Source organism: Ochotona curzoniae, unplaced genomic scaffold (assembly GCF_017591425.1).
Source record: "Ochotona curzoniae isolate NIBS_2020 unplaced genomic scaffold, NIBS_Ocur_1.0 scaffold_4505, whole genome shotgun sequence".
Classification (NCBI taxonomy): Eukaryota; Metazoa; Chordata; class Mammalia; order Lagomorpha; family Ochotonidae; genus Ochotona; species Ochotona curzoniae.
The window spans coordinates 11,053,986-11,066,005 of NW_024467118.1; the positions used below are offsets into that span (position 1 = coordinate 11,053,986).

The 12,020-nt window shown below is 37.5% G+C and overlaps 1 protein-coding gene across 6 annotated transcripts in view; it reads left to right on the top strand.

The window, feature by feature from the left end:
* SLIT2 (slit guidance ligand 2) overlaps window positions 1-12,020 on the top strand; it is a 330,053-nt gene that overhangs the window by 196,563 nt on the left and 121,470 nt on the right. For all 6 annotated transcript variants that reach the window (XM_040966490.1, XM_040966491.1, XM_040966489.1 and 3 more), the window contains one exon: window positions 6,865-6,936. In XM_040966490.1, the coding sequence (XP_040822424.1) occupies window positions 6,865-6,936 (72 nt within the window). The remainder of the gene's footprint in view (window positions 1-6,864; window positions 6,937-12,020) is intronic.

A 12,020-nucleotide genomic window follows, 5' to 3' on the forward strand; every position in this document is an offset into this window, starting at 1 on the left:
AATGTTGCCAGTGGCCTTTCCCGAATTGCCTTAATTCAAGCATGTTTGAATGTTATCTCGGAAGTTCAGCTTTCATTTCCAGGTTCCCTACATTGTGTGAATAACACTTAGCCTCAAAACACAGATACCTGCTCTTTCCCTGGCATACACGGATCCAACAAGTTGCCAGAGTTTTATTCTTCATTGCTTCTTTTTCCCTTGCATAGACATTTACTGAATACCATTCATGTGCCAGGAATTTTATAAAAGCAAGGTAATTTCATAAATCATCTTGTCTACCATGAGAGACAGTTATCTAGGGAAGATATTCAACTATGATAATTAAAGTGTTACAACATACATTTTTCCAAAATTAGGGGATAATTGACTTCCCAATTATAAAAATAATTCAAGCAATAATTTTATCAATAGTTAAATATGTAAATAGTTACTTGGATTGCTAATAGCACTGTTATTTTTGTCTGACAAAGGCAGCTCTGGAGATATTTGTAACTCTTCTTGGAGATGTGCTAACGGCGACAGAGGCCAAATCACTTAATAAAGCATTGCACGGCTAGTAAGTTCCAGAGATCTTAGTATGGGGCTCAGCTGAAAAGTTGGGGAAAAAATAATATTAAAGGAAGCCTTCCTTGGTACGGGTCATGAACCTTGGTGATACAAGCTAGGTGCTTGCAGTCAAAAGGGAATGGGCAAATGCTGAGGGATTTGAAGGTTGTATTGATGAAAGGTGACATAAGTGCATGAAACTCTTGAGTGAACGATAAGGGTGATAACAGGCAGAACAGGTGTAAAGGAAGATCTTGAAGGACAAAGTGAATGGAATCTATTAGGAAACCTCCAAACCATCAGTGTGGTTGGAGCAAAGTGAGTTAGATGGAGAGCGGAGAGATCAGTTCAAAAAGACTCTATCCATTGGTTTGTCTGTGGACCTTTGTGATCTGTTGGAATCTACTTTGCAGTGAGGTGATACATTGATTGAAGTTAAACCAGAGATTGGCAAGATAATGCACTAGGAAGGCATGGAGGCAAGAGCAGTGCAGAAATCCAGCTGAGAGATGTTTGGTTTTTGTATTTTGTTTGCTTATTCATTGTTTCTGTAGGTGATTCACACAACAAGAGATGGTGGTTTTACCCAGGGGTTCAGAGCTACTACTATGTCAGGTTCTGGGCTTACTTTTAAAGTTTAATTAACTAAAACGAAAGGCATAGATGTAAGGAGAGTGCGTGCACACACACAAACACATCCAGAGAGAGATATCCTTCAGCTACTAATTTGCTTCCCAGATGCCCACAACACTTGGGGCTGGACCAGATTAAAGCCAGTAGCCAGGAACTCCATCTGGGTCTGCTAGGATAAGAAACCAAGCAGTTGTAGGACTATCTTCTGGCTCCCAAAGTGCTAATCAGCAGAAAGCAGAATTGGAAATGGAGCTCAAACTCAATTATAGGCATGGTGACGTGGGACTCAGGAGTCCCACGTGGCGGTGTTTAACCCTTAGCATGATTGTGCCCAGTCGATTTTCAATGTAGAGTCAAATGGATTTGTTTGTGGATTAACTGGGATGTCAAAGAACATGAAAATCAGCCCATCCTCTTGCTTTTGGTCTGAGTGATTATAAGGATGATGGTGACGGCTTCAGCAGAAAATGTTTTGATATAATTTCAGTTCTAGAGATGAAGTGATGTCACTTGTGTGAAAGATGTGCTGTGAGGGATAAATCAAGGCAGTGGGATCAGTTTGGCATCTCAGTCGTCTGTGAACATAGTGATGGACAGTGACAGATGTTGCATCGGTGATCATGACTGTGGACCACAGGAGGAAGGGGCTGGACCAGCAACAGGACTGAGCTAGGCTGGGGACTGGGTTAGATACAGGTCAAAGGGCATTTTCTTGCTTTGGAAAGGCAAGGATTGTGTAATGTTCTCTGAGAATCATTTCTCAGGCATTTGGGAGGCTGTATCTTTCCAATTGTACAAGTATGTCAGTTCTTTTCTATTTGAAAGTGTTTACATCCATGCTTTTTTTTTTATCTTTAATACAGAGATTAGCTCCACAATGAGGCAGTCTTTTCATTCTTTTCATTTTCTTGTCATCCCAGAAAGCAAACACAAAACACTTTATTTTAAAATATTCAGTATTTTTAATTACAATGAAGAATTTTAAGTTATGCTTAGTCATTTGCAGTAATCTATTAACAAAGCTATCTAGTTTTTTTGTCTTCAATCTCAACTGATTAATCAGCGTATCATTAACTCACTTGTTTTTATTCAGGAATTTTGCTATTTTGTTATTTCATTAGTTAGAAAACGGAAGTGTAGCAAAGTTCTTCCCTTGGATGGCAGACACTTTAATCTGTTTTGAAGACCCTATGTTTGTGCTTGAGCTCAATTTCCAACACTATCATTTAATGTTCTCTGAAGAATTGCCTAGTTCACTGGAGACTTGCCCACTCTCCGAAACACTGCCTAATGCCACCTTTTGGCCCACCATCTCTGCCTGCTCTGAAATTCAATTTCCAGATTAATCTTCCTAAAAATCAACTCCAATCAAGCCATTTCCTTTCTCTGAAACAAATTTTCACAGTCTATTGCCTAGTGATATAATTACAAACTTCTCTCTTGGCAGTTCCATCCCACCACATCAGTAGGTCTGACTCATTTTACTCGTTCCCTACAGTTCACAAAGAAATGCGTTCCTAGCAGTAATGCCTCACATTTGCCCTGTTATAATATTCAAGAAATAAAGCATAGATAAGCAGTTCTGAATCATTCTTCAGCGAGTTTATCCTCTTTGCCCATTACGAATCCACCTCTACAGTCTACCAATGGGTTTTGGTTTATTGTCCCCTGATATTCATAATCTTTCCCAACTTTCCTATTCCAACTATGAGAAAGTCTTACCCACTCACTGTCCCAAGGAAAGAGGCAATATGTAGGTGGTTGTTATATCATTGGAGACGGTCATTGTTATTTTTCCCAAGTCACAGAAGGCATGATTTGGTCTTCCAAACTTGATGTGATTAAATGTGGATCTTTTATTAAATATATTTTTTCTATACTCTGTTAATGGTAAAGTTTAAGGGAGAACTTCTGTCCTGTCCTCAGTCTCTGCCTTTCTTACTGGAAGGGCATTGTCTGCTGGAAGGAGAATATATTCCTCAAATTTGTAAAAAAGTCGGTATGACAAATCATTGATTTTTTCTTCTCTCATTGCTCCTCTACATAAGTTGTACTCTCCAAATGAAAAATAGTAATTTCTTGCACACAACCTTCTGATTTTTCACTCAATTCCTCACTTATTCTGCTTTCTTGGTAGACGTGCACTCAACTTGGCCTTTACATTTGTGTCTTGACACACTATATTGCTAATTTTAAAAAATGATGAACATTTCATTGCTTTTCTGAGACCCAATAATTTGTTTTGCTTCCTCTTAGCTGTCCTTCTGTGGGCCAGTTGCTCATCTTCCCTAGTGAATTAACAGATTTCTGAAAATAGGCAATGTCAACAACCCTTCTAACATTAGCTAATGTTTCATATATTGCAGATACTTAACAAGTGCATGTTGGATTAACATAATTACTTACTTTCACATGAGTATACGCAGACAACATAAATCATTGGGTACACACAGCCTAACTCATCAGTTTGCAGTTGATATGAGTCAGAAGTTGGGATTTTTTTTAAGCCTTTTTTTGTTCTAGGGTTTTCAGAGATTGAGTAGTCAGCAACATTTTCAGGAATTTCCAAATCTTGACCCAAACTTCACCTTTGTTTCCTGTGTATTTTACAATTTATCACTTTTCTCATGGCCTAAAAAAATAAGTCCTGCTATCTCTAAAGCTTTGTTTCCCTCCCTGTAATATTGAATGCAGCAGCTACTTCATCAAATGAGTATGAAAATTACAGGATGTTAAGTGAGATAATCTACTTCTTTTTTTAAAAAAGTTCTTTATTTGCTTAGATGTCAAGAGTTACACAGGGGTAGAGATGGAGGACATGATCTGATGTGCTGGCTGACTGGACATGTGGCATAACTGTGGCCCACCCCGGGAACCAGGGCCTTCATCTCAGTCTCCAACACAGGTGGCAGGGGCCCAAATGCTTGCATCAACCTCTGCTGTTTTTTCTCAACCCATAGCAGAGAGCTGATTCAAAATGAAGCAGCGAAGACACACACTAGCTCCCTTATGGAATGCCAAAATTGCAGGCAACATTGCTGTTACTCAGTCCTGAGTGATTGTGCCACATTTCCATCTACAGCCACTTATTTCCTTATACATTTTTTATTGTTATTGTAATTGTTTCCCATAGATCCAGGAATTCTCGCCTCCACCCCCTCTATCATCCTTGTCACTCTCCCCATATTTACTACAATAGTATAGTCCTTCAGGAGCAGTCACAAACTCAACATTCTGCTATTTGAGTGCTTCATGGCATTGTAGGTATTTGCAATGGTGGAAAACCTAATATCATATTATCAAGGTATAGTTAACAGTTTCATTGGGAGTCCTCCTTTAGTTGGGCATAGAGATACATGCTGCAACATAGCTTCACTTCCTGGTATTTCCTGATAATTTTGCTTCCTTGTTTTCAATTTGAATTTCTTTAATTTCTTTTTCTTGCCTAATAGCTTTAGCATTTCTTACTATTTGAGTCCCTTCTTGTCATTTTAAGTTTTTTCTTTGTTTGTTGATAACATCTTCACTTCTTACCTAATATCACCAAAATTTAGCTAAACCTTTTGTATTTTTCTCGCAAAGATTAACAAGAAAATGATAAGTTTTTAACGTCCCTTGCTCTTGTTTCTAAAATATTAATTATTGCCTGTAATAGCACTTAACCATGTTAGTGTCTTCCACTTGTCATAGTTGAGCATGGTTCTTTTAGCTGAAGGAGTTCCAGAGTGGGCTAGGCACTGAGCGGACACCCTTATAACACAGCTGTGAGAAAGGTCCACTCGGGACAGACATGCCTACACTATAAATTTATGAACATAAAGAAAGCTGTGACTCTGGCAAGCTGTAACTTTTTTGTAAAAAGAAAAAAAAAAAGTAGTACCGGGATAGGGCATTTTCATATGCTAAGACTTTGCCAAAAGCAATATGGAGAGGTAAAATAAAATTCAGAAGGCACAGTGTGGTAGGTTGGAGTTGGAGTTCTTCCATGATTTTCTATAAGACACCTGATGTCATCTTACTGAATAGCATCCTATCCCATCAATACCCCAGTTGAGACCATGATTTTAGAAAAAAACTGTACTTTGAGACTCAGTAGGGTTGAGGCTACCATTAGAGAATAAATTGACCCCCGCTGTCAAGGTGAGAATGCTGCTGAGGCTGGAGCAGGCCAGACACGGGAAGCAGACGTCTTTCTCAGTGTATTCATCCACACATCTTATATCTATTTAATTAAACAAAGGTAGAAAATGAGTTTGAATCAATGACAGTCTGCAGAAATAAGTAACTTTCAAGGAGATAAGGTTGCCTAGTGACATAGTGAACTTTTTGCAGGAAGCGCCAGAGCTACAGTGCTTTGGAAAAGGGTCCTACCTTAACTCTTGCATAAGCATATTTTATAAATTTGCTGTTTAAATTATATACACAAACATATATGTATGTATAATGCTAGAGAGTTCTAATATTTCAGTAGACTAACATTTCTTTAAAAATGGCTTAGCAAACATTTTCACTTGAACTTCAATATTATTGAGATGTAAACGCCAATATCAGTGGTTTAAAACTTGGTGCTAATGAGGTCAAGACCACACACTATATCATTGTATCTGTCAGTGACCTCTCTGTATTGTGTGGTCACAGTGCTCTGAATTGCCAGTCCTGGTCATGAGCATTGTCAGGGGAGAGGGTGAGTACAAAGCTTCCCAAGATCTGCACACACTGGGAAATGCCTCTGTTTGCATCAGTTGTGCTCCATCCTTAGTAGCATCGTCTTTCTTTCTTAAAGGTATCTTAAAATTTTAGAGCCGGTATTGCTAACAGGATTGTTATGCTGGTTATTTATTCAGTATTTCAAGTTTCTGCTGTGTGATAGGTTACTTGACTAGATGTGAATTTTACTTCTTTTGAATGACATTTTTTTGCATGTGTATTTATATCCCACTCCTTAAACCGAATAATATTATATGAATTCATAGAACAGCATCTATCCACTTTGGGGAGAAAAATAGTCATTCACTTCATGAGCCATGTGAATTCTACAAACTTCTCATTCCAATTTGAATTGGCCTTTTGTTCTCGATTAAAATGTATTTTCAATTAAATTAAAGTGTAAACATAGGCAATCTGTGTTTTTGGGTCTACTAGAATTATTTAAATGCCTCTTTAAATCAACCTGCTATTAATATTTCTTTCGGTAACAATTGGAATAGACCGGCAATTTTCCATTTTCAAGGTTGCTTAAAGTGCTGTGAAAACTTAATCACTTTGCAGTTTTTATCAGTTTTTACTCAGTTCTTCTGTAGGAAGCTAAAGTTGGGCTGCTTTTGTGTATAGTTCAAAAGTTATGTCTGTGATACAAGTACTAAAACACCAGAAACCACTGGAATTGAGTTACTCACTGTCTTAGAGAAATGTTTTATTATACAAAATTGGGGCAACCCCTAAGATTATCCTATTTAATAGCTTATTATAAAATTAAAATTTTTGAGGCATACTTCAAAAAAACACTTACCTTAATTTTTAATTTTACATTAGAAAAATAAAATACTTATTGAAATTTATATCAAATGCTAAAGATCTAATTTTGAACTTTGGCTTCACTTCTGCCCTATTGCTTCTCAAGCAGTTCAGCTCAACTAATTTGAAAGTAATGCTTAACAAACTCATCTTTTCTACTTTTGTTTTCAGTGATCTCAGTGAAAATCAGATTCAGGCAATTCCCAGGAAGGCTTTCCGTGGAGCAGTTGACATCAAAAACTTGTAAGTTTCTCATTAATTTATGTGCTTTTAAAGTTGCTCTCTGGTTTTAATATAAAAGTAATATTTAAAGGGCATCAGAACAATGATGGAAGCCGTGTTGGCTTGTCTGCTTTCTTAGAGACATTTTGAAAGAGTAGTTTTAAACTGTTTTCACAAGCTGTTTGAAGAGGTTTGCATTTAGAAGGTATCTGAAAAGTAAAGTCATTAACAAATTTATTCCTTAAGCCTTGAGATTAATCTTGAAATATAAAGAAATGGTTTTATTGAAATGTTTTTACATTGTATTTGCTTTCCAATTTCGACCAATTGCATTAGCAGTTCTCTCTTCAGTTGTTAATAATAATTACTAGAAATTCTGAATATCAAGGTTTCTTTTCTATGGAAAGAGTAAATTATATTTCCTGTTATAAATAGCCTAAAACTTCACTTTTGTTGAGTTTTTAAATCATTTTTATAAAATGCCAGAAGTTTTAAAATGAGAAATTGTGTCATTTACTTTATGTGAATATTTTCTTATATGTTTTATTTCCCCACATCTTCATGAAAATATATTCGTAAGAAGAAAAAAGGGGCAAAATATTATCTCTTTGTTTTCCTTTAAACTCTGGTGTTAACATTTTGTTTGTTTCCTTGTTTTGTTTTTTAGGCATTATAGCTCTTAATGTGTTTGATTTAGGACCCCAATGGCAGTGCTAATTTTGTCACACACAGATTTATTCATTTTAAAATACTTTATTTATCTTTTTGAAAAGATGTGTTTTGATTGACTGTGTGAGTTAAGACATAAAATGTTTTTCTCAGCTTTTGTATTACTTTGAAATGTAAAAGGGAAAGAGCACATTGATGCAGAGATTAAATATGAGAAATGCTATATTTCTTTCTTGGTAATAAATGGGGACTCTTTCAACAGTTACATTTTATTCAGGATTTGCCTTGGTGAGATCCAGTGCAGATGCCTTTCCTTGCCAAGGAAGAGAGCTATTTGCAAAGCTACAGATTCCAGCCTCCACATCTCATCCTTGGTGTAAATGGATCCTTTTAAAACCTGTGTTCTCAAAATATGCAGGTAATGACAAAAATGCAGGATTCTGGCTATACATGGGTACAGCCATTAAAATCCTAAGTATAGATCTTGATGAGCACTCAGGTTAAAAGGAGTTCATTTGCTCTCTTTATCTTGGCTGGACTGCACTTGGAGAACCGTTCAGGTACATTCAGGGCTGCAGAGTGGTCAGAGCTCCTGGGCTCCTGGGCCGCCACCACGGAGCAGCAGCTCCTCCTCACCGTGTCTTCTGTCCCTGTCAAAGTGCAGGCACAGCCACAGATGACCATCTAGGCGAGTGCTATAGACAACTTGGCAAGGGCACCACCTCTAGATTACTAAAACAGGTAGCTTTTAATCTCCTCAATAGAGATAAAGAATTCAAATTTATAAGTAGTCCTTCCCTCTATGTAGCCCTTCTCCAACACCTGATGACATATATGGGAATCAGAGTCAGTTACAGTGAGATTTTTGTGCTTGAACGTCATGATGAAATGTTACTAAAAGTGTTATAAAAATTCAGTGTATGTTTAGCAGAGCTTAAGACATTTCTTAGCGTTGAGGTGAGCTTTTTGATTAGAATCTCAAAATACTTTGTTGTGTTTGCTTTGTAAACCATGAGCAAGTCAGTCAGCTTCATGCAGACTTTGTTATCAGTTTTATAGTTCTTGTGGTTATTAAAGAAGATATATGAGAAAGTTTGAAATACTAAATTTCTTTGAAAATACAGTGCAGTATTTCATCCATGAAGTAATCAATTGCTACAAATTGGCCCTAAGAAATGCACAGTAACGAAATGGGAAAATATAAAATGAGATAATTAGGACAATTAGAAGTGAATCAGATTGCTTTATTTTGGATCAGTTAGAAATAAAACTACAACATGGGATAAGAAAATTCCCCGGGAGCTATTAAATACTTACAGACCTGGCTGAAGATGTTGGCTTTGGCCTGGTCAAGCCCTAATTGTTGTGGCCATTTGGGGAGTGGCCAGCTCAAATGGTGTCTCTATCTCACTCACACACACACCAACATGCCCATACAAAGTTTCTCTTAGTCTCTTGGTTTAAGCTTTTAATAAATAAATCTCAAAGAAAATGCATGTACACAAAGTCCTGATCTGTAAACCAGGCACTGGTTACCATGAGAGGGTGAGGCGAGAGAAGAGGGTGTTGTCTCAAGTTGTCAGGGAATGTCTGTGGAAATTTCCTAAACCGGACCTGAAGGACTACGGGAGACCCAGTCTCTCATCCTCTGTTAGGTCCAGGGCTGAAGTTTTGTTTGGGAAGGAAGATTGAAAGAACACCTCAGCGAGCACGTACACAGCAGGAGTGTGGAGGTTGCAAGGTGTTTTAGGGAACTGAAAACGCCCATGTGTGGGAGGCAGGGTCAGTTGGAAAGGCAGCAGTGGGGAGGGGCCTGGCAAGCTGAGCGTGGGAGAAGCCGAGCGGTGGCGACCGGAGGCCTTCGGCACTGTGCAGGACAGGTGTAAGAGAGCTTCTGGATACCAAGGGATGACAGAGCAACAGCTCATCCGTGCTGTTCTCACTGCCTTCCATGGTAAAAATGCAGAAAACGAAGCGGGCAACATTGAAATATCACAATATGTTTATGGATCTATACTCTTAATGAAGATCATTACTAAAATATCACAGGATTTCATGACTAAAAATCCTTTTCTGTAATTAAAAAGGTTCATGTATGTATGATAAAATCAAAGTGATGTAAGGTATCTAATAAAATTGAGAATACATCTTAATTTAGATCATTAGCATTAAATTAATTGCCATAGTTGGCAAGTAATGATTCAATAAAAAGGTACTGATACTAATATTATTATTAGTAATATTTAGAGAGAGACAGAGGACCCGTCACTTTGTCCTGTTTATCAGACCAGTACGTGGTGAACAATGCTGCATATTGCCGTGATGTTATTTAGAGAGTAAAAGAGGAAAAGGAAGCATGGACAGAGGGAAGATGTACTGCAGGTACAAGACACAGTATTTAATGTGGCTGGTATGTATTCCTGGCAGCCGTGCGGGCTTGATCCCATCCAAGCCTGACTCAGAAGCCTCAGGGATCACGGATCTTCACTGGAGGCGCTTGCTTTAATCTTGTGGATTCACTAAGCATGCTCAAGGTGGCCTTCTGACAATAGGAAATTGATCAGATGAGCAGATTTCGTCCCCTTCCTCTTGGGTAAGACACACGAAAAGGCTGCTGGACAGAAAGGCATTTATCTTGTGCTTCAGCCTCTCCAGGGAGGATTTCCTGTAACTTCTCTTTTTTGCTTATCTATTCATTTCTTAACTAGGTTTGGACCTTTTATTTTGTTGTCTTACTCTGTCCAGCTGTGATTTAAAGCATTCTTTCCCTGATGCTTGGAACAGTGGGCAATGAGCAGGCTACATTCAAATACCAACTCTAGTATTTTGTCTGTAATGATCGGAAGCATTTTCCTGTAGGCTTCACATCTGTAATGTTAAATTTTCAAACAAAATATGAACTACACTATTGCTACTAAGCAATCTCTATGGAGAACTCACTTGTTCTACGGTGAGTTTCCTTAGTGAATTGAGTACATATGACTAGTGTCCGGTAAGAATTATTTTAGGTATATTTTGTAAAGGAAACCAAACTTGTTCTTATTTATCTAATTTTCTACTGCATCCTTAAAATGTACTGTGTGTTCCAAAGTTTACTAGTCTCTACTCAGGAAAAATACATACTTTTACTTTTTGCTTTCATTATTCTAATTCCATTAACCTCATTTTTTTAATCTTTCTTCCTTTGTTCACAAAAAATGATTGTTGTTAAAAAATAGTTCAGTAAGTAATTCTGTTTATTCTTTTTACACTTGCATTAAATTGTGGAAAGGGTTTGGGGAAAAAATAAATACGGCCTTGAAAGAAAGACATTATCCCATATGCTTTGCATTGCTTGTTGGCACTGAAATCAGGACAACAGGAAAGGGACTTATCTTCATATTGCTACAGACATTATTCATCTGTATTACGTAGAAGGCTTAGTTTTTGCTAGAACACTGTCATTTTCAAAATTATTATTGTAAGATCAATTAAAACCAATAAAAGGAAAATATCTGTCTATCCTGTGTATATGTAAAGACGGGTATTTCACTGCATTTTATCACGTCTCTGTAATAGAGAGGAGTGTAGGTAAATTTTACCATATAAAGACAGGACTTCATCTGACTTTGTCCAATAACTTTACTCATAATTGTAAAAATTGTACCTTACATAATTTTCAATACGTATCTTCTCGTGAAAATGAATTTTATCAATATGAAATTGAAATTGTAACTGTTAGTTCCCCGAGCCCGTTCCTAGAGTGTTTTCATTAAGCCTGATGCTAAGGAAAGTTTGAAGGGTAGGTGAATTCCTCATTGATGGAGCCAATTCTTTGTAGTCTTGGATTAAATCCCACAGGTTTTTATTGGATACATGGAACCATTTAAGCAAGTATGTATAAATAAGGAATGGGAAGTCCCTTAGCATCCAGGGTGCTGCCTGCAGATTTGAAGTATGAAGAGGAGTTCTATCTTAGGTACATCAAAGTATTAGGAATAACACCACCAACAAAAAGCACTTCCTCTCCCCCCAGACAGTAACAAAACTCAGAAATTCCTGTCAGGTTCCCAAGGAACTGTCCATGGTAGTGTAATGCTCTCGGTTTGCTCTCTGAAAGCTAGTTGGAACTGTAATAATCCCAGCAGTTATGATGATGTTTGTTAGCAATAAGCTGTTGGATCACGCATTTTACTTTGTATGCATAGTGTCTTAAACAGTTTTTCATCAATAATATATTCTGTGCTTAATCAGAAAGTACCTCTGTGGCAAACCAATGGGAATATAAAAGAAAGCTGTCCTTGTCCTACAGCATTTATAGAATTATGGATACTTCCGCGAGGAACGGTCACTTTTATGGAGTCCTGGAACGCACATTCTCTTTGGTTATTCTGACTGGTTCTAGGAAGCTGTCTTCATCCTAGGTGACCAGCCCTCTCGTGCATGGCATCTGCACA